This window comes from Heterodontus francisci, chromosome 11 (assembly GCF_036365525.1).
Source record: "Heterodontus francisci isolate sHetFra1 chromosome 11, sHetFra1.hap1, whole genome shotgun sequence".
Lineage (NCBI taxonomy): Eukaryota > Metazoa > Chordata > Chondrichthyes > Heterodontiformes > Heterodontidae > Heterodontus > Heterodontus francisci.
This window is the reverse complement of record NC_090381.1, coordinates 37783686-37810975: the sequence shown is the minus strand read 5'-3', so window position 1 is coordinate 37810975 and position 27290 is coordinate 37783686. Positions and strand designations below refer to the sequence as shown.

General features: G+C 42.0%; 1 protein-coding gene across 1 annotated transcript in view; it reads right to left on the bottom strand.

Annotated features, from left to right (window-relative positions):
* Window positions 1-15549: 15549 nt before the first annotated feature.
* Window positions 15550-27290, bottom strand: part of LOC137375200 (heparan-sulfate 6-O-sulfotransferase 1-like) — a 326970-nt gene continuing 315229 nt past the window's right edge. The window contains exon 2 of the mRNA XM_068042001.1: window positions 15550-19107. Within this exon, the coding sequence (XP_067898102.1) occupies window positions 18402-19107 (706 nt within the window). The 3' untranslated portion in view covers window positions 15550-18401. The remainder of the gene's footprint in view (window positions 19108-27290) is intronic.

The following is a 27290-nucleotide window of genomic DNA, read 5'->3' as shown; positions in this document are numbered from 1 at the left end:
TCTTCCTTCGGTTTAAATGGCTGAGAGCTCTTTTTCAGGTGCTAACACCAGCTGTCTGTCTGTGTTCTCTGTTAGAACAGACTGTCTTCAACTGAAAAGCCAGTTCAAAATTGAATTGTAACAAATGTATCGCGTGATGCTCAAGCCAAGTGGCTGTATCCAAGGTGGTGGGGGGGGGGGGGGGGGGGCGGAGTCTGTGCAGCTCATCCTGTACGTTGTCATCCAACTCTTCCTTTGTTGCATCCGCTCCGTTTGCCGGTCACGGAATCTCCAGGGTCCTGGTGGCAATCCAACAACCCATCTCCTCCCTCTCCTTCTGAATCATGACCCCACTAAGGATGAAGCCCAACGGCTAGCAAATATAAAACTTGAGTGAGACCTGGCAGTTGTCCTTCCAGGACAAAAGGGGGGAAGTGTGGAACCTGAGGTGAGCCATCCTTGGACTAGGGGTGAGTTTGCTTGGTCAGTATGTTTCTCACGCAAACTGCTCCTTAGGAATGTGCCATGTCTGGCTGATGAGATAAGAAGAGTGTTGTTGAAGCCTGATGTCTCTTTCTGTTGTTGCGCTGTACCAGCTGCAAGGCCAATGGTGAGATAGATATGTAAACGAAGGATTGAAAATTACTGTATCTTATTCGTTTAGAGCAAGAATTAAATTGTAATATTATTGGTGCTTTAGAATGCAAATTAAGGATTGAAATATCGTTGTAAGATTATTGGTTGCAGAATAGTATAATTGCCACTGTTTGACTGTAATTCTTTAGAACATCGCACTGAGTCTCAATGTGAGCTCTACTGTGTTTGTTCTCCTTGTGCACAAGTTAATAAAGTAGTTTGCGAGTACTCATCCGAGGAAGTTTGATTTATTTTGCTCTAGTTTCTTCCACACTGGCACACTCTGCCTTAGAAATTCCAGAACTTTGTCTCCCTTAAAGGTCCACTGTTCTTAACAGAGTCTGAAAGGCACACACACTGTTTTTATCCGAGGAGAAAAATAATTACAGGTCCATGACACCTCCGGCCTTGGTGAAATGAAACGCCATTCCCGAAATGTGTTTCATTACAGTGCAAAAAAAAAATAGAAATTGGATAAACACTAACATTTTCTTACATTTAGGCACCATTCACTCTACTGATAATTTACAGCATTTTATTTATACCATCGCCATCCATATAAGTTAACATGGTTAAATTCGTGACAAAGCATCGGCGATAACATTATTTTTCCCTGAAATATGTACAATTTTTAAGATGATAAGGCTCTTACAACAAACTCCATTTAAATATTCTAGGATTTTGGTTTTTAAACTTTTCACAAATGTTAATGGGTTATGGTCAATGTATATTCGTATTTCTTTATAGTCTTTGCAGTCATATACTTCAAAATGTTTGAGAGACAGCAAAAGTCCTAATGTTTCTTTTTCCACAGTGGAATACTTTTTTTGATGGGAATTTAGTTTTCTTGTAAAGTACCCTACTGGCTTCTCTATGCCCGATTCTGCAATAGGACTGCACCAACCCCCAGGTCACTAGCATCGATGGCTATTTTAAAGGGTTTAGCAAAATTTGGAGCAGCCACCACTGATTCAATAGTTCAGATTGCCTTTAGCTTTTCAGAAGCTGCCTGGCATTCCTCTGACCATACGACTTTGTTTTTCTTTTTTTGTAGAAAATTTCCTGTAAAAACTGCACATCCCTAAAAACCTCATTATTTCCCATTTAGATTTACGGATAGGGAACTCTACTAAGACCTGTAACTTTGCTGCTTTTAGCAATTCCTGTCCTTTCCCCAGTATGTGTTCAAAGTAAGTTATTCTTGCTTTTCCGAATTCACTTTTTCCCAGATTTATCATTCAGTCCACGGCTTGTAACTTTTTAAATAGAATTTCTAGCTGGTTTAAGTGTGCTTGTCAAGTGTTACTGTATATTAGTACATCACGGAGATACACTACACAGTTGCAAACACTGGCTACCACCTGATTCATTAATCTTTGAACAGTGGCCGGGCATTTTTTAGCCCGAATGGCTAACAGTCAGCTGTTACAAAAGCTGATATCTCTTTGGCTCAAGGAGTCAAAAGAACTTGCCAGTATCCCTTTAACAAGTTGATCTTGGTAAGAAACCTAGCATTGCCCACTCTGTCGATAGAGTCTTCTAAACTTGAAAATTGGGGAGGAGTCTGCCTTCGTTATTGCATTGACTTTTCTGTAGTCTACACAAAACCGGGTTGACCCATCAGGTTTAGGTATTAGAACTATCGGTGAACTCCAGCTGCTTTGACTAGGTTCAATCAAACTGTTTTTCAGCATGTACTGGATCTCTGCTTACTTGGGCCTGTTTGTCCAGGCTTAAGCGGTAAGGTGTTGTTTTAAAGGAATGGTTCCTCCTATATCACTTCATGTGTAGCTAAGGTTGTACATCCTGTCTTATCCCTAAAAATTCTTTTAAATATTGTGAAAAGCCCGGTTAGGTCTTCACGTTGTTTTGCCTCTAAGTGCAAAAGCATGTTGTCCAATTTTCCTAGCCATTCTATATTCGCTAATCTGATAGTTGGACGTTCAATCTGAGAAGTTTCTGGGCCTCCTTCTGCCTCATCCTCACTATCTGTTCCCTTCTCAACAGTCCCAATACCTGACATACCTGTACTGGCTTTTCCTCCTCCCTTAAGTAATATTGCTTGAACATATTGATGTGACACAATCAGTCCTTCTTCCAGAGATCAGGGGTGTCAATCAAGTACTCTAACTTACCCACACTTTTGATCACTTTATATGGGCCACTGAACCGTGCTTTTAATGGTTCCCCCTGTAATGGTAACAACACCAATATTTCATACCCTGGTTGAAAATCGCAGGCTTTTGCATTCTTGTGTGCTTATTTTTTCATATTGGCTTGGGATGCTTTAAAGTGTTCCTGAGCCACACCATAAGCTTTTGGGAGCCTTTACCAGAACATAGATACATAGTCCAGTCTTGAAGATTCATTCTTTTGTTCCAAGAATCTCTCTTTTATGAGTTTTAGAGGACCTCTTACTTCATGTCTGTAAACCAATTCAAAAGGACTGAAATCTGTAGACTCATTCGGTGAGTCTCTGGTGGCAAATAAAAGAAAGTCTAGTCCTTTATCCTAGTCATGCGGATATACCTATGACAGTATGTTCTAATCATCGTTTTGAGAGCTTGGTGGTATCTCTCTGAAGCCCGCTGTGACTGTGGGTGATATGCTGAAGATTTCAACTGTCTAATCCCCAAATTGCCCATGACTTATTGACATATCCTAGACATGAAATTAGAACCATGATCCGATTGAACTTCAAGTGGCAACCCATATCTCGTAAAGATTTGGGTTAACTTTTCTACTACTATTCTAGCAGTAATTGTCCTCAAAGGAATAGCCTCTGGAAATCGAGTAGCCATATCCATGATAGTAAGTATGTATTGATGTCCCACTTTTGTTTTTGGCAAGGGTCCTACACAGTCTACCAATATTCTGCTCAATGGTTCCTCAATCACTGGTATGGGAACTAGTGGTGTCAGTTTTTTGGTAGGCTGCGGTTTTCCCACCATTTGACATATATGGCATGTCCTACAAAATTGTCTCACATCCTTTGTAAGATCTGGCTTGTAATAATGTTGGCTTATACATGATCTATTCTTCTGAATTCCCCTATGTCCTGCAAAAGGAATGTCATGTGCTAACCTTAATAATCCCTGGCGATATTTAGGTGGTACCACCATCTGTTCAACAACTGTCCAATCTTTGTCCGCAGGTCTATGAGGTGGTCTCCATTTCCTCCTCAAAACCCCATTTGCCATATAATAGCCTTCCGGAACTCCTTTCAACTTAGCTTCTGTCAGAGCCGTCTGTGCTGTTTGATATATTGCTGGATCAGCTTGCTGTGCTGCAATGATAGAAGATTTGTTAAACATCTCATTTGGATTATATAAATCCCCAAATAAGGTTTCAGATACCTGGCTATCTGTTTGTAGTGCCACTTTTACCTCTGACAATGGATCCTGTTTCGCCATTGCTCAGGTGACTATACACGCAGGAAATATTCCTGGAATTTGTTCCTGTAATTGCTCTGTTTTCCTAACTTCACTTGGTTCCTTTGTAATTATAGGAGAAACTGATACTTTTGATCAAGCCAAATCATTTCCTATGAATGGATCAATTCCCTCTATTGGCAAACTGTGGACAACTCCTAGTTACCACCCCAGATATTGAGTCACTCTCTAGGTGTACTTTATATAAAGGTATGGGTATATACTCCCTGCCAATTCCATTAACTAAAACTTTAGCGTTCAAAGCACTTTCGGGTGGAAACATTGGCTGGGAAAGTCAGTGGCGAACCCGCTTTTGCCTGGCCTGGGGATCTGACCTGTATTTTGCGGGTCCCCGGGCTTTAATTGGTCTGAGGGGGGACTTGGTAGGAAGTCCCACTTAATAGAGCTGCTGGCCAATCAGCGGACCAGCAGCCCCCTGTCCCAGGAGCGCCACCAGAAGCGGTGGCAAACTTTGGGACTGCAGCCCAGCTTCATGAGGAAGATGTCAGGGAACCCTGGAACGCAGATAAGTTTTTGTTGTCTCGCTGGGGGTGATTGGGCGGGCCCCGGCAAGGCAAGGGCGGTTGATTGGGGGGACAGAGGGAATGTTGGGGGCGGTTGGGGCAGCGGGGGTGGCTCTCTGTCAGGCACAGGGTGCCCGATCATGAGGCCCCCCCCACCCCACAGGCCATCAGAGAACTGCTTGCTTTTAATAGGTGGCTTTTCTTGGGCCTGACCACCTCACAGGTAAAATCCCCATGGAGGCGGGCGGAGGCCCTTAAGTGGCCGTTAAGTAGCCACTTATGGGCCTTGATTGGCCTGGGGCGGGCGGGCCGCTTTTAGCTGCCACTGCCCTGCGTAATGTGGCGGGAGCGGGTCAGGAAGGGCCCCCCAAGCCTCCCGCATCCATTTTACACCCACTCCACCTGCCACCTTCCTGCTGTTTGTGGGGGGCATAAAATTCCAACCATTATATCTTTCCCCAGCAAGAGTGTTTGGGTTGCTTCTGTATCTCTGAGTATAATGATAGGTTTTCCTGCCTCACTTAAATGATATGGAATTACTTTCCCTTTTGACAATTCATTCATTCTAACTTTTGGGTATCTTATTCTTAGCCTCTACACTCACTTTAGTTTTTGGATAGCCTGGTCTGCTATACTCCCAGAGTCTTTTTCTCTGCACTAACCTTGTGTACCCCAACAAGTCCTATGGGTTTACCTCGCAAGTTACAGCATTCTGAACGAAGATGACCCGTTTTGTGGCAATGATAACACTTTGACTTGAGAACCTCACTTCTACCCTCAGCACCTTCCTTTCTGACCTGAGGTGGTGATCCTAGGGCATTCACAGCTGTTCATTCTTGTCCCCAGCTACTTGCCTTCCTTTCACCCTCTCACTTTCTATCCTTCTCATGTTTATGGTGGTGACAGACAAAAGGTTTTGGCTTGTTCACAAGTTAAAAGTCATCAGCAATTTCCGCTGCTTGGCTAGCTTTCAAAACTTTCAGCTTATCTACATGAGTTCTCACTACTGAAGGAATGGAATTTTTTAATTCCTCCTAATGAATCAACTCTCAAAGGTTCTCATATGTGGTTTCCATCTTTAATGTCCATTTCCAACGTTCAAAATTAATTTGCTTCACCCTCTCAAATTCTACATACATCTGCCCAGCCAATCTCCGTAAGTTCCGAAACTTCTGCCAGTAAGCTTCAGGGACTGACTCATATGCAATGAAAATAGCCTTTTTTCCCATCTCATAATCTGCAGAAGCCTCTTCAGGAAGCATAGCATAAACTTCATGAGCTCTGCCTATCAACCTGCTTTGCATAAGTAGTGTCCAGCTTTCCTTCAGCCATTTCATCTGTTTGGCTATTTTTTCCAAAAGATATGAAAAATACCTCTATGTCCTTTTCCTCAAACTTAGGGAGAGCTTGTATAAATCTAAACAGCCTTTCTTTGGGTCCTGGGCTGAATTCAGATTCTTCCTGACCTGAATTTTCCCTGGAGTCAAGACCACCCCTTTGTCTTAGTTCCATCTCTTTTAGCCTAAATTCCCTCTCTTACTGCCTTTCCTCTTTTTCAAGTTCAAGTTTTCTTATTACTATTGCTTTTTCTCTTTCCTCTTTTCCCAATTCATTTCTAACTGAATTTTGGCTAATACCACTGCTAATCACTGCATCACTCTCTGACTTACTACCTTCTTGTTCCTCATCATCTTCTTCTTCTAATTCCAGACATTGGGCTATTAGGTCAATTATCACTGCTTTTTTGGCACCTGATTTCAATTCTAACCCCAATTTTGCCACCAATTCTTTTAGTTTATTCTTAAAGTTACCAAGTCACTGAGGGAAACATTCTCCTTTCCCAGAAACTCTGCTGCAACTGCTAATTCCATTCTGATGATATAGACTGTACCTCATTATACAAGAAACCTGATTCCTTTTATTTTTTTGTAATTGGCGTTAGATTTGGATCCCCGACAATCGAGTCTCCTATTAGTATGATCCCAGACGTGAGGGCAATTAATATGATGCCAGACACAAGACCGCAATTTATGTTATCCCAGAGACGAGTAATTAATGATTCCAAATGCAAGCCCCCCCCCCCAATTAGTCTGATTCTGATCCCAAATGAGCTGCCCAATTAAATATATTATGACCGCGGCGGGAGCAGCGCACTGTCAATTCAGTCCCATCACTCCACAGGTCGCAACATATTATTAAGCTTTCACACCTAATCGGAAAATCGAATGAAACAAACCAAACCACGTATCTTTAGACAACAACAAATTACCTATTTATTAAAAGTAAATTTTAAACACTATTAAGATAAACCTATGTCTATAGTCCTTATAACTTATTTTAATCTAACACCCTCATTCGCAAACATACATTCAAAAATAACAGTAGTTAACCAGTTTTTTTTTTAAAGTGTTGTTTTAAAAAATTAGCTGTCTCTTAAGAATAAATAAGTAAGTCTTTGTGGATTACATTCCTGGTGGATGAAGTATTCTAATGTGGAAATAGTCAAAGTCCACTTAATGTCTTCATGTGGATTTGATGCAGTAGTCGATTCCTAATCGGCATTCAACTCTTGGGCTGCAGTAGACATCAACAGTTCCTTCAGCAGTTCCTTTTTCTTGAAAAAGGTGGCTTTTTTTTCTTTAGGGAATTAACTTGGCCTGTAGCTTCTTGTAGAGTTTCTGCTACGAGAGAATAAACAGCTTTCTCTTTAGTATGCCCTGCTGGAAAGTCTAGTTTCAGCTGGTTTTTGCCAGTTTTACACACAGTTAAGTGAAAACATTACACCATGTGACCTCTCTCCTGTTGTCGCCTAGGTAACAAAAGTGCAGCTGCTGGCAAACTGTGCCTTAGAAATTCCAGAACTTTCTATTTTTAACAGAGTCTTAAAGACACGCACACTGTTTTTAATCCGAGGAGAAAAATAATTACAAGTCCGTGACAAGATGTTTTCCCTTTGAGGGAGCCGCCCTTTCAAGGTTAATGTCCCAGGATGGCTTTGAATGTCTTCCTAATGAAAGCAATCTCAGGTAGCTTAATCAATAGGGCAAGCCATTGTTTTGGGTACAGGCTAATCAGACATATGACTCCACTTTTGATGCCTTGGAATGGGCAAGGTTTTCAAATGCAAATGGTGGTGGCCATTTTTAGCTGTGGCAAAGTCTGTGTAAAAGTTGTCTGTAATGTTCCAGCTTTCCTCCTTTTTAAAGTTTCATATAAGTTTCCAACTGATGAATTAAAAATCCTCATTCGGCATAGTATATTTTCTTGACAGTAAAAATGGTTCAGAAGGTGAGGTAAAAACTGGTGAATAACCATAAGATATGCTGAGGTCGTACATGCATTTGGTCTTTTTCTACCCTAAAGCAATGAAATTGAGAACATTTTAAAGTAATCTCGAATTGTCAGTGTATTAAACTGCTGCAGGAATTAGAACATCATTAACTCAACTTTGGAGCAGTAAATACTTTGGCAGAGTATCTGTACTAAATGGATTTTGCTGCAATAATGACAGTAACTACTGTTGCCCCTGATAGGAGATTTCCAGGGGGCCTACAAGAGAATAAACATTCATCCTATGGTGGGACTTTTAAAAAGGCCACTGTGCTTATTTTCACCATTACTTTTATCACTTCAGGAGCCGTAAACTCAGGCATTTTGAACAGATGATCTGTGAGCCGTTTAAAAGAAAGACAAAATACTATGGAAGCTGGAAATCTAAAATAAAGACAGAAAATGCTGAAAATACTCAGCAGGTCAAACAGCACCTGTGGAGAGAGAAACAGGTTTAACGGCCTGGATTTTGTTAGCGGCAAGAAACAGTGCTCACCATTCACCTCACCGACAGCTGCCCAGAGTTTCCACAGAGCTCTTGCCATATATTTCTTCTAATCTGATGACTATTCCAGCACCACATCCTCTACAGGGGATCTGTGGTGTCTGTGAGCAGGACAAGAAACAGCGAGGCTCTTCAACCAATCAGACTGAAGAATGCTCACTGAAACTAAGCAGAGTCCAAACCAGGAAGTATAAAGCAGAAAGTATAAATGAGATTTAAATGATGTACAGAAAGCAAAATAAAGATTGGGAGGTACAGAAAGGATTAAAGGAGAGAGATAAGAGAGACAATCAGGAAGAATTGAAAGAAAAGTTTTGTAATTTTTTATTTCTTTTAAAACTCCACCAGTAATTTTCTTCTGAGGGAATGAGACTCCACACTTCTAAAATTAATTTTTCATTGTCAGAGAGGTTTCTCAGTGGTAATTATCACTTACTCGCTGTTAAAAACTCACTTACTCCTGAATGCACCAGGCTTAGCCTTTTCAACTATTTTTAATGTGGAATTAGTGGGCAAGTACAGCAAGTTCATACCATTGCAGTCATTTCAATGCGGAGTCTATGGTGAGGGCTGTAACAGTGGATCCCGTCGAGGAGGGGGTATCTCTGATAGCGACCCGGGTTCGGTTCGGAGTACTGCCTGCGCGGAGTTTGCAAGTTCTCCCTGTGACCGCGTGGGTTTCCACCAGGTGCTCTGGTTTCCTCCCACAGCCAAAGACTTGCAGGTTGATAGGTAAATTGGCCATTGTAAATTGCCCCTAGTGTAGGTAGGTGGTAGGAGAATGGTGGGGATGTGGTAGAGAATATGGGATTAACGTAGGATTAGTATAAATGTGTGGTTGTTGGTCGGCACAGACTCGGTGGGCCGAAGGGCCTGTTTCAATGCTGTATCTCTCTAAACAAAAACTTCTGGATTTCTGCATTTAACTGCAGATTTGAGTGTGCTGGGAATTGCTGCACAGTTTAATGGTGAGCATCGATAGTCTTGCTGTTATCATTATGCAAAGTTTAGGCTAACGTTTCAGGTCAGTGACCTTTCGTCAAAATTAAAAGCATCACCGATATAACAATTTTAAAGAAAATACTGAGGCAGCGAAAGGATGGGAGGGGAGGAAAGAACAAAAGGGAAGGTCCGTAATAGAGTGGAAGGCAGGAGTGATTAAATGACAAAAAGGAAGATGGTGCAAGGCAAAAAAGGTGGTGGTAATGAGACAAGAAACAAAAGATCAGTCTTGAGGAGCAGTAAATGACGACAGCAGAACCATTGCCAGCACCTACTGATTGATAAAATGGGATCAACGGTTATGATCTGAAATTGTTGAATTCAATGTTAAGTCCAGAAGGCCATAAAGTGCCTAATTGAAAGGTGAGATGCTGTTCCTTAAGCTTCTGTTGAGCTTCATTAGAACAGTGCAGGAGGCTGATAAGAGAGATGTAGGAGTGGGGTGATATATTAAAATGGCAGGCGATCGGAATTAAAAGGTGTTTCACAAAGCAATCACCCAGTTTGTGTTTGGTCTCCCCAATGTACAGGAGACTGCTGTTTAAAAGCTTTGATGTTCTGCTCAGCTGCACATTACATCCACCCTTACAAGGTTTGGAAATCTCAGGGCTTAAATATTTAAATAAACCATTTCAAGTACAAAGAGTGCTGGAACTAATCAAGGAATTAATTTTAATGCAACTTTCTACACAAGTGCACATAATTTTTAAAAAACTTGGATTACGTTGTTTACTCTTTCTCATTTCAAAGCTGAGGTTGATCATACGCATATACATAAGAGCAAATATCATACTCTATATTCATAGATCTATAAACCAGTTTTGTACAGTTTTGCTGGAAATGGCAATGTAAGTGAATTCAATGACATAAATTCTTTGCTTTGCTTCATTTCCTGCTCTTTGGAGCTGTAGTAATGCTCTTGACAGCCACCTGACCAGCCAAGTGCCTGATCAGCCATTTGGGAAGGACAAATTGTGCATCAGTGAAGTCAGTCCCAATTGGACAGCTTGCTGCAGGGGCAAGGAACAAAATCTTACAAATTGGAGTCACCTGGTTGAAAACTTAAGTAATTAGATTTCGATTCACTGCCTTTAAAGCAAAAATGGAGAGATTTACACACCGGTTGTTGAAAGCAGAGAACATCCCTTTAAAATTTTGGCATTTAAAACAGATTGTCATTCTTTTCACTTGCTTCTGAAATATATGACGATAAGTATAATATGTTTTTTAATGAAACTTTATTGGCCACTCAGATATGAGCACTCAAGCCAGGTGCCTGGCTCCTTGTCTTGTTTTGGACAAAAGCTGCCAATCATAGCGCAATAGGCTTTCAATTGCCTTTTAAGATGGCAATCTGGAGCTTTTTTTTTCTTTGCCATCTTTTTCTCAGTGTATTGTAGGCTCCATTTAGATTGAATATCTACTAATTTTTGACTGTGTCTATCAGTGGAAAATTGAGAGAATATGTGGGCAAACAGAACTTAAGAGTAGTTTTCCACTCGAATCAAACAGAGGCTACAGCAAATGATGTATGTACATGCAGATCAACGGGACTGGAGGTTACTGCTCCATGATGGATATAATTGCAGAACAACGGGAACGGAGGTTACTGAACATGAATGTACTTGCACACTAATGGGAACAGAGGTTATTGCACATGATTAATATCCGTGCACACATCTGGGTTCATTTAGTTCTTCTACCATCCTGGTAGTCGTATAGTGCACTGATAATGTGCCAACTAATCATAGCAATCGATCTCCATCAATTAGTCTGCAACAGACTCAAAAATTACAAAGAATATGTCAATGATGTAGAGCTTTGGGAACCATAGACACAAAGTCACCTTTTTTCTCCCATGCATCCGACACTTACCACATGTTATAAAAGGATAGCTGAAATCACAGTGTAGGCTAACTGCATAGGCGAGGGTTCATCAGAATGAGGTGCAACATCACAATAAAATAGCAAATATTCAGAGTAATCTTGCCGATTATCAATGTAGGATTTTCTGAAAAAACACACTGAGGACAAAATGTTCATATTTTTACAAAACAAGTTTTCAACAACTCATATTTATATTTATATAGCACCTTTCGCATAATAAAATGTCCCAAGGTGCTTTACAGGAGCATTATAAAACAAAATATGATACCAAGCCACATTAGAAGATATTTGGACAGATGACCAAAAACTTGGTCAAGAGGTAGGTTTTAAAGTGTGTCTTAAAGGAGGAAAGTGAGGTAGAGAGGCAGAGAGATGTACGGAAGGAATTCCAGAGCTTAGGGCCTGTGCAACTGAAGGCACGGCCACCAATGGTGGAGTGGTTAAAATTGGGGTTGCTCAAGAGGCCAGAAATAGATGAAAACAGATATCTCAGCGGGTTGTGAGGCAAGATGTTGTTTGACCGGAAGCCATTGTAGGTCAGTGAGCACAGGGGTGATAGGTGAATGGGACTGGGTGTGAGTTAGGATATGGGTAGCAGAGTTTTGGATGACCTCAAGGTTAAGGAGGGTAGAATGTGGGAGACCAGCTAGGAGTGCATTGGAATAGTCAAGACTAGAGGTAAAAAGGCATGAATAAGGGTTTTAACAGCAGATAAGCTGAGACGGGCAAAGTCAGAAAAATGCAGTCTTAGTGATGGTGCGAGTATGTGCTGGGAAGCTCATCTCTAGGTCAGATATGATACCAAGGTTGTGAACAGTCTGGTTTAGCCTCAGACAGTTGCCAGGGACAGGGATTGAGTCCGTAATGCAGTTTGGAGTGGGGACCAAAAACAATGGCTTCAGTCTTCCCAATATTTAATTGGAGGAAATTTCTGCTCATCCAGTTCTGAGTGTTGGATAAGTAGTCTGATAATTTACCAACAGTGGAGGAATTGAGAGAAGTGGTGGTGAGGTAGAGCTGGGTATCTTCAACGTACATGTGAAAACTAATGCTGTGCTTTCAGATGTTGCCAAGGGACAGCATGTAGATGAGAAATAGGAAGGGGGCCAGGAATAGATCACTGGGGAACACCAGAGGTAATGGTGCGGGAGTGGGTCGAGAAGCCATTGCAAGTGATACTCTGGCTACAATTAGACAGATATGAATGGAACTAGCTTAGAGCTAGTGCCACCCAACTGGACGACAGTGGAGAGGCATTGGAGCAGGATGGTGTGGTTAACCGTGTCAAAGGCTGCAGACAGGTTGAGAAGGGCAAGAAGGGATAATTTACACCTTTGTCACAGTAACATAGGATGTCATTTCTGACTTTGGTAGCCATTTTGGTACTGTGGTGGGGCAGAAACCTGATTGGAGGGATTCAAACATGGAGTTTCAAGAAAGATGGGTACGAATTTGGGAGCCGACAACACATTCAAGAACTTTAGCGAGGAAAGGGAGGTTGGAGATGGGCAATAGTTTGCAATGACGGTGGGGGTCAAGGGTTGGTTTTTTGAGGAGGGGTGATAATGGCAGATTTAAAGGAAAGAGGGACAACACCTTGAGAGAGAGAACCATTAACAATATTGGCTAACATGGGGACCACGAGGAGAAGTTGGGTGGTCAGCAGTTTAGTGGGAATAGGATCAAAGGAGAAGCAGGTGGTTCTCATTGACGAGATAAGCTCAGAGAGATCATGAGGGGAGATGAGAGAAACTAGAGAAAGATGTGAGTTCAGGAATAGGGCAGGGGGAGCTTTACAGGAAGTTTGGTCTGGTGTGTTAGTGGAAAGGAGGAACGTGTCAGAGGCGGCTGATCAGATGGTCATGATCTTAGTAACAAAATGTCAACAGCTCCTCGCACTTAATGTTGGAGGTGAGGGTGGAGGAGACAGGGGAGAGGGGTTTAAGAAGACAGTTTGCAGTAGCAAAAAAAGCAGGGGGTATCTTTGCATTCCAGGACAATCCTGGAATTGTGAGCGGTTTTAGTAGATGAGAAGAGGACCTGATAGTGTTTTAAGTGGTCCAGCCAGATCTGGCGGTAGATGGCTAAACCAGTTGTCTGCCATATCAAGTCTGCATCCCCTAGAGTTAAGGGAGTGGAAATGAGGGCAGTACTGGGGAACAGCCAGGGTGAAAGTAATGGTTTCAATGGGGATGAGGACATCAAAGGTGGAGGTGAGGGTGTGGTTGAGCAAATCAGTAGCTGCAGTAAGTTTGTGGTGAATGGAGGGCCAAAGGCTGGACAGTTAGGATTTTGAAAGTGCAGTGGTAAGTGAATTGGAGGATAGTTTATTCCAGGGATGGACACAGCAGGAGGCAGGGTTGGAGTGTGAAAGGGGGATGTGGGTGGAGAATAACACAAGGAAATGATCAGAGGTGGCCTTTTCAGTGATTGATAAGATGGAACTGGCAAGACCACATGAGATGGCAAGTGAAAGGGGGGCCCATGAATATGGGTTTGAGTTTACATGGAGGGAGAAATGTAGGGAGGATGAGGGCAGTGACTCAGAGGAAAGTAAGCATGAGGAATTGAGACGGAGTGCAAAATTATCAAGGATGAGAAGTCATTAGGTGCAGAATCTGTGGGAGGAAAGCAATGCAGATATTCGAGTGAGAACATTTTTAATCATACCTGGGAGGGTGGTAGAGAACAATGATTTTCAATGAGAAGTGAAAGGAGTGGAACAAGGTAGGATGTTCAAAGGAGGAGAAAATGCCAGAGGAGTAGGGGGTCAGACTAAGGTGTCATTTGGTGACCATTGCCACACAGCCACCGTGACAGTCTTGACGTGGCAAGTGGTAGAAGGTATAGCCAGGGAACTTTATTGAGGGGAAAGGTCATCACCCCTCAGCCAGGTTTTCGTTAAGGTCATGATCACCAATGCAATAATCCATAATACATTCATGGATTGAAAGGACGTTATTCACAAGTGAACAGACAATATGCAGGGAGATGTGTAGAGTGGCAGTGAAAGCTGATCGGCTGGCAGAGTCCACAGGGTCAGCAGTGGGGGAGCGAGAGGGGGGAGTTGGACAGGAAGAAGATTGGCAAGCTAAGCCCCCAACAGGTGCACTGGGGGAAGGTTGACAAGAGAGTGGGATGGGGGCAATTGGGGTTGCCAGCACCGAGTGCCTCGATGAGCCTTTCAGAGGATTCCAAGAGAGACACAGAGGGGATCTGTAGGCTTATCTAAGAGGGAGTCAAGCCAGGGACGGCGGCAAGAGCAGGAAAGTCAAGGAGTACTGAAGGGTTGGGGCATAGAATTGGGAGGGCAGAATACCTGAGAGGGGTGAAAGGAGCCATGATGATAGGAGAGGAGTCTAGGACGGGTAAAGAGAAGAAAAGTAAAAAAAAAAGCAAAAGTAGAAATAGAGCGATGGGCTGGATCTGGATGGCAGAAAAATGCCCATGCAAATGGATTCAGGGAAAGCTCCGCACAGGAATCATTACTTAAGAATTCATGGTATAGAACAAGAAACCAGGAGCAGAACAGTGCCAAAGGAATAAAGAGGTTTAAATCCCACTTGGTGATTGCTTTTTGTAATTCTCTCACCGATGAGGTGGACTTTGAAAGTTCAGCACGCATTAAACATGGGCACTGTGGGTATAACTACCCCAAATGGACTGCAGCGGTTCAAGAAGGCAGCTCGCCACCACCTTCTCAAGGGCAATTAGGGATGGGCAATAAATGCTGGCCTGGCCAAAATCCCATGAATGAATAAAAAAAACCTTTCTAAATGTCCAAGAGTGATGAACCATCATTGGTTGCGATTTCCTAACTTTTCCCCCAACTTCTTACAGTTTTCTCGATGAGTATGTTCTGAACGTAATAACAACACATGTAATTGAGTGGTTTTATTTCCAAATTTACAACTCGGATTAAGTTTACAAATCATGTGTTAGGGAAAAGGCTTGTTCTGTCTAGGCATCTCTTTAACCCTTCCATATAATGGTTCAAACATTTTATTCCTGGTCATTCACATATGCTGTCCCTGATGGGAATTGTGACAAAGCTTCCTAGACAGGTTGGAACATCAGAGTACTTTTAAAATTAAGCCATCATCTTGGTCACTAATACATTTAAAGGGGCAGTGTCATTATAAAATATTTACATATAAGCAACGACACTGACAGAACAAGTGACAAGAACTTTCGACACTGGGGAAAATGTTAGGAGTGCGATTTATGTTTTATAATAGTGACATAGACAGCAAAGCCATTTAAACATATTCATTTATTTTATCCATTTATTTCTCAGTGACATATATCAAAACATGTTAAAATTTTCACCCGAAACGAAAGCCCATCACTCGCAATGAGTGACAGCTGGCAGGTCTGTTGGGAGCACGATTACATAGCTGCATTATCAATCGCATCTGCCACTACAAGTTATTTGTCTTTGATTTAATCTAACATTTGATTTAATGAAACCTGCAACTGTTCCAGAAACAAAGACTGCACAAGGACTCGCTACAAAGTTGACACCTCCCATTTAAATGTTCGAATTTGGTGCCTGGGAAAAGAAATTACACTGAATTGTCACTGGCTCCTTCATTCATGGTAACCAGAGAGAGACACCATATATGGCTTTGCAGCAATTTAAACAGAAACAAACCTGGCTCCCAAAATGTTACTGCATTTCTTGGAACCAAGTGCACCCAGGCAAAATAATTAACTTTAAAAGGTTGAATAAGCACAACATAAAAACAAATCCTGAGCAGCCCCAAGTAATGTACTTCCATCTTTGCTGGATTTTTGGGGAAAAACCCTTGTAACATCAACAACAATAGAGCAAAAGTAAATAGTAAATTAGGAATTCAAAAGCAGCAGTATTTATATCCAGATTACACAGATTTTGCATTTATAAATGTAGACGGTTTGACAAGATGATTCCATCTGAAATTTCCAGAGAGGAAAAAGGTTGTCACTTGTTATTGGTGAGTAGCAGCCTACTCAATTATTCTCTGGTTTTTGAATATAACAAATAACTTATTAACCAAATTTGGAATATTTTACATTCTAATGATTCTCATATCTGAAACAGAGGAAGCCACAACAGTTCGGATACAGATGGAAACCACATTTCCTTTTGACTCTTTTTCTCTGAAGTAAGAGAGAAAGGGTATGTGTGCATATGTGTGAGGGTCTATGGATGTACATGTTGCGGGGTGTGGTGGTGTACAGCAAATAAGCTCATTCATCCCATTCAATTTGGCTGGTCTTTATTGAAATTGGTACTGAGGAATGACCCAAGATCACTTGTAATCAAAAAGTGGAGGGGAAGAAAATATGACGATTTCCGGCTCCTCCAAATGGTACAATTATGTAATATGTTATGGCTTTATCAAAATTAAAAATGGTTAACCTAACAAAGATTACACCCCTCACAGAAATACCTCCATTTCCTGTATCAGTCAGATCTGGTGATAGATTAAGAAAGTACCGTCAGTATTCCCACATTGTAAGCTGACTTTCAGCGTCACAAATTATCAAGTTCGAGAATGGTCAACTTCAAATCCTGAGAAAGTGGTTTTGATACTCTATTCAGACAGTGCACTGCGCCACATTTCCATGATTTAAAAACAAAGTAATACTTCTATTAGATCAAGGTTTTGGAGTAAGATGGTCAGAACTACAGCATTTAAAATGAATCTAAAACTGGCCTGCGCTAGCAAAGAAATGTACCATTGGGTTGTTGGATATCTTTCAGGAAAAGCCATACAATTGGAATTGCTTCCAGACTGGTGCCTGACATAAGCAACATGAAACGGATGGCAACAGAGTAGCATTCAATGTCATAGTGAAGAGATTCAAGGCCTACAATGGCCTATCCGCCCTGCTGATTGGACTATATGAACTATTACAGAATGGCTGAGAAAATTATAGAAGCAAAGGTATAATATTCATTCTTTAAAAACTTTTAAGTACAGTCCTGTCAAAATGAATATCAAAGGAATTCCCAATACCGTGTAGAATTGTGATAAATGAGAAAAACAATAAGCTTTTATCAAAATTTCCTATACGAATTGGTTCAATGCACTTAAGTATCCATAACAGCAGGCTCAGATGAGATGACTGTGTGCACAACTGCAACATGGCATTAACTAATTAAAAACAGAGCAATTTGAACATGATCAGGGACAAAGTCAGCATCTCTGAGCCACACAGATCAAAGAGGTCCAAAAGTTCAATCGCCAGTCTGTGCTGAGTTAGCTAACCTCATCTAAGGCAGCAGCAAGGGATCTACAATTGGCCACGATGCTCGGGTTTAAGAAAGGGGGGGGAAAATCTGGCAGGTTTCCCACTCCTGCTTAATATACAGTGACCTTTGTGCGGGTGCCAGCTGAGGACTGGATCAGGCTTGGCCAATATGTTCCCTCTGCAGTTAGACAATCAGCTTGCATTCACATCAAGGATCACACTTGAGTAACGATCATGTTGTCCATGGAACTGTACTCTAGTCAAGGAGTTGGAAAGCAAAACAAAAATTAAGAGAACAAAAAGGACTGGATTGGGCTAGAGTGGGAATGACTGGATTGGACTGGACTGGGAATGCTTTTACTCAGTGGTTCACTTGGCCAGTGGCTGTACAAAACTTCAACCCTGAATGTTAAAATTTTCAAAACCCATTAATCCATCCAAAACAAACATAACTGCATATTCATGTTGAGAGTTAAACCGTACCAGTCACCGAGCTGACACAAACACATCCAGTTTCTCATTGCAGGATGTGTTTCCAGGTATCATAAATGTAGTTGAAAATTTCATTATCCATTGCTAATAGCTCCAAACACATCTACTGCGCTGGGTCACAAGATAGTGTCTTTACATCATATGGTTGACCAGTTGGAGTATCCTGGCTTGATTCTGTTTCCAGATCCGTTGTGCACCTGGTGGTCTACAAAGACCCATACTGCTCTGAAGTAAACACCTCTGTTTTACAGATTCATTTTAAAATTACAGACATAAAAACTTTCTTTCAACCTCCAAGATCCATTATGATCTAGAAGACCAAAAGTTCACTCATCATTATTTTAAGAACTTGAGATAAGCCGTAGTCCACCATGGCTACCATTTCTCAATATGGCTCATGTAATCCTCTGTGGGTACGCGTCCCTGTTCTTCTATTTCCTCTTTGGGCAGTTCCTCGGGGATCTTCTGTTGCTGCTGTTCCTCCTGATTCCGTATCCGCCGCTCCATCCTTTCTAGTTGCCTCTTGTACTGGAACCGTTGTTGGAAAAGGTCTTTTGCATAGTCATACAGTTGTACGTCTAGGTCGTTGAGCTCCTCAATCCTATGGATCGTCTCATTATCAGTCTCCACACCCGATGCGCGAGTACTGTTGAACTGTATGAAGGGTTTAATGAACTGTAAGTGAAAAGTCCGCTCAAACAAGTACTGTGTTTTCCTTTGGAATTCAGTCAAACCAAAGAAAGCCATATCTTTGAGGTTCTTCTTGGCGCTTTCCAAAAGCATCTGGGCCCTCTTCCTCTCGGGAATAAAGGACATGTTGTAGCAGCCCACCAGGCTGAGATCAGCTAGCATCCGCACCTGCCGATTGTTAGCGAGGTTGAATGGGCAGTCCATGAATTGCTGAAGTGTGCAGCCTGACCAATCGTTCCCTTCATAGCAAGGTGGCAGCTCTTCGGGTGTTGGTGTCCTCCCATCACACATGTGGAGTGAAGTCTTCCACGTGGCTCCTCGTTGGACATGCCTCCACTCACTAAGGTAGCGCGAGACTGGATCTCTTAACATTGTGATGTAATAGAATTTCCTGTAGATGAACAAACAAATACAATAAGTTTCAATCTCTTTACTGACTGGATAATATTGCAGACAATATTATCTATCTCATCCAGTTAAAATTTTTGTTTCAGCCCTATCAATGACATAATATACTCTGTTAATTGTAATGTGATTTGATCAATGTTCGTACTGAATAGGAATTCAAACTTGCAGACGCAAACGAACTCAGTTGCTTCAATTTAACACCTGATAACCGCAATATAGAAAACTTTGCTCATAACAGGAGCTTTTCACCAGAATGACTCTTATCCCTGTTCAGAAACAAATGGCATTTTAAACCGCGGGTGATATCGAATTGGTCATCCATTATAAACCTCGCCCAATTTTCCTTCCCAGTGTTAATGGTCAGGAAAATTGCGTGTGCTGTATAACGGCCAGCTAAGTGAATTACGCTCATCTTATACCATCAACTAAAGTTACAATTACCCCCAAAATATTCAAGTGCTCACAGAATCAAAAAGTTCTCTTCCTAGCAGGGTGATGGTACTGAACTAATTCACAGTGCCACACAGGGAGAACAAACACACATTCAAATCCTGTTCAATTCAGATCCCAACCTCAGCCATGAACTTGGGAGGATGTTGATTGGCTTCAGGCAGGTAGGGACATGGCGGCACTGAGAAACTCTTGGTGAACGTCAGTGTTCAAGGAACTTCCACAGGCTCAACAAGTTAAATACCTTCCGATGAAGGGTCACTGACCCGAAACGTTAACTCTGCTTCTCTTTTCACAGATGCTGCCAGACCTGCTGAGTGGTTCCAGCATTTCTTGTTTCTATATAAGTTAAATACCTCTCAAGGTTTCACTCAAAGAATTCAGAAAATGTGCAAATTCCAGGAATAATTGGTGGCCATTCCTCTGTGGTTGTTAAGCTAGGCAAACATTTAGGTAATGAGGGTCTGATTTCAGAAGGCATTGCCAACAATTTAGGCCTCTGCTTTTGTTCTTGAAAATACACAGGCTCAAAGTCAAAGCCTACAGGCACGTTTTTTAAAGAAAAATACAGCTGAAAATTAAGCTGATTGTGGCCTATCCCAGAATAAATTGAAATGAAAGCCAAAGTGATTACATAAATAATGCACGATTCATTATCTGTCAAGAGTACTGCATGAATGTAGTTTACCTCATTACTGTCTTACAAAGGACCAGTGTGTTAGGCCTGCTTGTGGGACAGATATAATATCCCACTTCACAGCACATGAATTAACTAGTCTGAACATTCAACTTTTTTTTTTAAATGTACAAAAGTAACTTAATTCCAATGGACACATTGTGGTACTTTGCTGTTTATAAATTGAAAATTAAGCAAATGTTTATTCAGCACTGTGCTTATGTGACAACTCATTTTATCAGATAGCAAAGAATGCAAGAAACTCAGAAGGAGCTGGCCCACGGCACAACAATCACTGTGTGGTTTCTTATATAGGAGGCCAACAGTGGCACAAAGGACTCGGGGAGAAAACCCGCGACCAGTATGGATTGCCTACTCAGGTGTGGACCAGGCACCCTGGATCACTGACGGGGATCAGTTAAATTTCCCTTTAGCAAGGCCTGTCCTTTATTATTTCACAGGTACAATATTACTTGTTGCAAACATGCAAGATTAGAATTTGGACAGCAATGAACTTTCCATAATGGAGCTTTGGTTTAACCCACTTCATTGAGGCTGCCTGATGGTTCAGTAAGTTAAGGTTAACAGGAACAAGGACACAAAGAGGTGTTGCTCGTTGGAATAATGGAATTGGTGAGTTATACTGAAAAAAGTCTTGGCAGGAGAAAACAGAAAGCGATGATAAACTGAAGGAGAAGCTCTCTCGGGATAGTAAGCAATGGGATTTCTGCTGTTCACTATTAATACTCTAATAATATGCAGTAGGAAGATATCTTGTAATACCACTAAACTAAGTGTTAAGTGACAAGTCTATTGGAGATTGATGGCCTGCAAAGGGATAAAACAGTGATGTTGAGGAACAACATTTTTTTAAATTGAGAAAACTAGGGCCAAGGGCTGTAGGGCAGGACCCTTTCAGCCCTGGTATCATTCTGGTGAATCTGCACTGCACCTCCTCCAAGGTGAATGCTACAACGAATCACACAGAATTTACAGAAAAGGAACAGGTCATTCAGCTTAACTGGTCTATGCCAGTGGTTATGTTACCCATGAGGCTTTTTGCACCTTACTTGATCGCAATCTATCAACACATCCTTCTATTCAGAGTGGCAGTCTTGACACTTCTGAAGAAATCCATGGTGCAGACTACCTCCTCCCCTCCAGATTCAGGAGCTCGTGTACAGGGATGGCAGTGACAGAAAAAGTTGGAGGAAGGGCAATAAGCTTTGGAAGACTACATACGTCTGTTAAAAAAACTGAGCAATCTAAGGATGAAGTGAGCCAACTGCCCATTCCTAGAACAAGAAGGTAATGGTAAAGGGGTTGACTGATTCTCAGCCAAGAGACTAAAACCTCACGCACTCACAAAGGAGCGACACAAGCAGCAGGCCTATCTGTACTCAGTCTTTGAACTGGCTGATTGATGAGTTATGAAACAGTCTGAAGCCCACTACTCTGCTCTCCTAACTGCCCCTCTTGCAATAGATGCCAAGTAATCATTAAAAAAAATGCCAGCTGCCAACTCCAGTGTGTTCCTAAGAGTAAACGTCCACAAGTATGGAGCACGATAGATGACAAACTAATTGAATTTGTAGCACCAGGCAACCTTCCAATGGTTTCACAATTAAATAACACATACTGTCAGATCTGTTGTCAGTTTAAAGTCTATTACGATTGACTGTTATAAGCAGTCACAAATACAAGCACACGTTCAGGATATGATATGAAGACTGGCACGGAGAGGTGTTGAATGGACTAAGCTGTGCAAAACTGCAGGGGAGAAATATTTGAAAAGATTTTCAGCCATGGTTGGGATGTTGGAATGAAGAACTTCTGAACATAATGCAGTGGTTCTTTGATTGATCCTAAAAGTTCTCTCCAGAGGAACAAGTGATGAAGCACACATTTTGATACAATAAAATCACACAATCATAAAAATTGCACAATTTGGCTCATCAACTGGAGCCATTTAATCCCATTTTTTCTGTTCTTTTCCCTATCCATTTACATTCTTCTTTTCCAAATACTTATCCTCTTTTCTGCCTCATCTGTATTCATTTGTGGTAAAATATTCCATGTTGCAATAAGTCTATGCTTGAAACAAGTTATGTTTTTCTCACACACAGCGTGTTGAGATACACATGTTTTCTCTGTGAACTCAATAGTTTTATACCTCTTTATACTGTAGAAGCACCTCCAACACCAAATGTGGAATTAAAAGAACTTGTGTGGGTGAAAGAGAGTGAACATGCCTCAGGAGGCACAGAATATCACATTGCAAACTGTTTTATTCCCAAGGCAAAGCAGTACCAACAAGGGAAGTAAACAGCTGCTGGAGTTAGTGTTGGAGAAGGGTGTTGGGGAGGAAGTGTGGAAGATAGTGGTGGTGGTGATGATGATGAAGGATAGAATGATGGTGGAGGAGGGAGAGGCAGTGGAGGTGGTGGTAGAGGAAGTGTTGATAATAGAAGAGGAAGTGGAGGTAGAGAAAAACATGGTGGTAGAGGAGGTGGGAGAGGGAGAGTTGGTGGAGGGGGTGGAAGAGGGGATGGAAGTTGATCCTGGGACTTGCATTTCATTCTGTTTTCAGGCCAGCTGAGATCCCATCACACAACGCGTCTTTTTAAACTGCTGCCTACACAAAGCTCCCCAACACAGCCATGCTTGTAAAGTCACTAATGCAGCTTCTGAGCAGCTCTCTCAGCACTGAATCTGCCCTGTAGTATAAAAGGTGAGGAGCTGAGGTTATCAACAACCTCAACACAGTGCAGCAAAACTAACAGAATGTTACTGGGGCAGTGGTTAAATGAGCAGAATGGGCGCACAGGATACTGAATCAATATTGAAAATATAATGCTTTTCTGCAGGACATTCTTCAGATGATATTGCAACTAAAAAACCTCTGTTTGCAAAAAACGATTGATTATTTTTGTTTAAAAAAAATTTACCTCCTCTTTTCCTGAAGACACTGACTCTTGATATGATTCTACAGACGCAAAGGCCAATGGTACCTTATTTTAGAAACCATTTTAAAGAGTCCACATACACAGTGTGCTTGCTCGATTCCTGTGTGCATGTACAGGTATGAATATGCAAACACACATATGGACATACACACACAAATAACATGTACAGACAAAACAACATAAGTGCACACACAATGCATGCACACATATACACAGATATACACTAACAGTAGGATCTGAAATGCACTGCCTGAGAGTGTGGTAGAGGCAGATTTAATCCATAGCTCTGGAGGGATACAAGATGGCCAGGAAGGATCTGAAGAAAGGGATTAGGAGAGCTAAGAGAGGGCATGAAAAATGCTTGGCAGGTAGGATAAAAGAAAACCCCAAGGCCTTTTACGCGTATGTCAGAAATATGAGGATGACTAGGGGGACCGTAGGTCCGGTCAAGGACAATAGCGGGAGACTGTGTGTTGAGCCGGAAGAGATAAGTGAGGTTTTGAATGAGTACTTCTCTTCGGTATTTACGAATGAGAAGGGGTGTATTACTGAAGAGGACGGTGTGAAACAGACTGGTAAGCTCGAGGAAGTGCTCGTTAGGAGGGAAGATGTGTTGGGGTTTTTGAATAACTTGAAGATAGACAAGTCTCCCGGGCCTGACGGGGTATATCCAAGGATGTTATGGGAAGCAAGGGATGAAATTGCAGAGCCGCTGGCAATGATCTTTTCATCTTCTCTGTTGACGGGGGTGGTACCAGGTGATTGGAGGGTGGCAAATGTTGTGCCCCTGTTCAAGAAAGGGAATAGGAACAACCCTGGGAATTACAGGCCAGTTAGTCTTACTTCGGTGGTAGGCAAGTTGATGGAAAAGGTGCTGAGGGATAGGATTTCTGAGCATCTGGAAAGACACTGCTTGATTCGGGACAGTCAGCACGGTTTTGTGAGGGGTAGGTCTTGCCTCACAAGCCTGATTGAATTCTTTGAGCAGGTGACCAAGCAAGTGGATGAGGGTAAACCAGTGGATGTGGTGTACATGGATTTTAGTAAGGCATTTGATAAGGTCCCCCATGGTAGACTTATGGAGAAAGTCAGGAGGCATGGGATAGTGGGGAATGTGGCCAGTTGGATTAAGAATTGGCTAACTGATAGAAGGCAGAGAGTGGTCTTAGATGGTAAATACTCAGCCTGGAGCCCAGTTACCAGTGGCGTGCCACAGGGATCAGTTCTGGGTCCTCTCCTGTTTGTGATTTTTATTAACGACTTGGATGAGGAAGTCGAAGGGTGGGTCAGTAAATTTGCAGATGATACAAAGGTTGGTGGAGTTGTGGATACCGAGGAGGGCTATTGTCGTCTGCAAAGGGACTTGGATAGGTTGCAGTGCTGGGCTGAAAAGTGGCAGATGGAGTTTAACCCTGAAAAGTGTGAGGTCGTCCATTTTGGAAGGACAAACACGAATGCAAAATACTGGGTTAACGGTAGGGTTCTTGGGCATGTGGAGGAGCAGAGAGACCTTGGGGTCTATGTGCATAGATCGTTGAAAGTTGCAACTCAAGTGGATAGGGCTGTGAAGAAGGCATATGGGGTGTTAGCGTTCATTAGCAGAGGGATTGAATTTAAGAGCCGTGAGGTGATGATGCAGCTGTACAGGACCTTGGTAAGGCCTCATTTGGAGTACTGTGTGCAGTTCTGGTCGCCTCATTTTAGGAAGGATGTGGAAGCCTTGGAGAGGGTGCAGAGGAGATTTACCAGGATGTTGCCTGGAATGGAGAATAAGTCTTACGAGGAAAGGCTGAACATTCTAGGCCTCTTCTCATTAGAACGGAGAAGGATGAGGGGTGACATGATAGAGGTTTATAAGATGATCAGGGGAATAGATAGGGTAGACAGTCAGAAACTTTTTCCCCGGGTGGAGCAAAGCGTTACAAGGGGTCATAAATTTAAGGTGAAGGGTGGGAGATATAAGGGGGATGTCAGGGGAAGGTTCTTTACCCAGAGAGTGGTCGGGGCATGGAATGCCTTGCCTGGGGAAGTTGTTGAGTCAGAAACTTTAGGGACTTTCAAACGGCTTTTAGATAGGTATATGGATAAAGGAGAATGATGGGGTATAGATTAAATTGTCCTTGACAGAGGACAAAGGATCGGCACAACATCGTGGGCCGAAGGGCCTGTTCTGTGCTGTATTTTTCTATGTTCTATGTTCTAATTGTGGCTTTCAAAAGGGAATTGGATAATTAACTAAAGAGAATAAATTTGCAGGGCTATGGGGAAAAGGCGGGCGAGTGGGACCAGCTCTTACAGGGAGCCAGCATGGACACGATGGGCTGAAAGGTCTCCTCCTGTGCTGCAACCATTCTGTGATTCTATAATACATAAATGCACGCACAAATTACATGTGGACAACACGCACTTGCACCAACAAGTACCCATACACACATGCAGACGCACCCACACACCTGTACGTTCCATGAGCCCACTAGATAGCAGTTAGGAGTAGTGACCCTGTGTGAGGGGGCTGATTTTGTTTTCCCAGCCTGGCTCAGAGGAGCCAAGGCAAGTGGTCCAATGCACTGCCAGCTGGCTGAGACCAGTGAACTCAGCACAGACCACGGCTGAACCCTGTGGTTCACTGTGGTCCAAATCGCTCACTTTGACAGTGGCTGTTTCTCATAATGACAGGGAATCGTAGTTAATTAAAAAACATCTGAGTCTCAGGTCCTGAGGCTTGGCATCTCTGAAGAAAATATGGCAAGCCGCTTCAAAAATAAAAATCTGAAATCAATTTCTTTTGTTTTTAATAAAATAAGAACAAAGTAAAAGTTGGCAAAGCTGACAGTATTGGCAGGACACAGAGTGAATTTCCTATTTCAAAAAAATAAAATAATGGTGACAGCTTCCAGAGATTTAAAAGCAAATTAAGAAAAACAAAAACATTCTTTTAATAAAAGGTCCCTCATTCCTTCATTTAATTGAGTCACTGGGTGCAAACTAAGCTTTGGCCTGCCACTGAGTCCAATCAGCTGACCTGCAGCATTGTAGAGGTTTGTGAACTTTCAGAATGACTCGCTGCATAAAAAAAATTCTCCTCACCTCCCCTCTGGTTCTTTTACCAATTATCTGAAATCTGTGTCCTCTGGTTGTAGACCCTCCTGCCTGTGGAAACAGTTTCTTCCTATTTACTCTAGCAAAACCATGATTTTTGAACACCTCTATTCAATTTCCCTTAACCTCTTCTCTAAGAATCAGCTTCTCCAGTCTTTTCACATAATCGAAGTCCCTCATCTCTGGTACCATTCTAGTAAATCTCCTCTGTGCCTCTCCAAGGCCTTGACATCCTTCCTAAAGGGTTGTGCCCAGAATTGGACATTATACTCCAGCTAAGGCCTCATGAATGATTTGTAAAGGTTTGGCAAAACTTCCTTGCTTTCATATTCTATTACTCATGCTCTCTACTTATAAATCTAAGGATCCCATATGCTTTTTTTTTTAAACAGCCTTCTCAACTTCAAGACAAAACCATATATTTAACTTCAGATGTGAAACTGCTCAACATCAGTTTAATAATTTTGCTATGTCAGGGGAAATGAAATTGCCTGACTGGATGCTTCAACCCAAACTTGTTTCAGTAAAACTCTTCAGGACAACAAGAATAAGCATCTTCTCTCAGCAAACTGTCCCATTACATTTTCAATAGCCATTCTTTCTTAAATACTACATGGCAGAGTGCACTGGCTGATATGATGATGGACATGATATTCTTACTTAACCCATTATTTATATTCCATGTCAATATTCGAGAAAGGGTCTTTCAAATCACACAACAGGTTCATGCCCACACACAAGCAATAGTTTTAAGGGCTACACCTGCACAAAGCAGGGCACACAACTATGTTCTACTCTAAAGAAAGCTGCTCTGAGGATCAAAGCACTGACTAAGCAAGGTCAGGACAAGGCCATAACTGTTGAAGCGGAAGGCAATAAAAGCAAAACCTCCAGAGAAATATGGCAGGCTGGGCATCAATGTTAAAGTTATTACAATGCACTCTCAAGGCTAACTTATAGGAATGCTACAAAGTA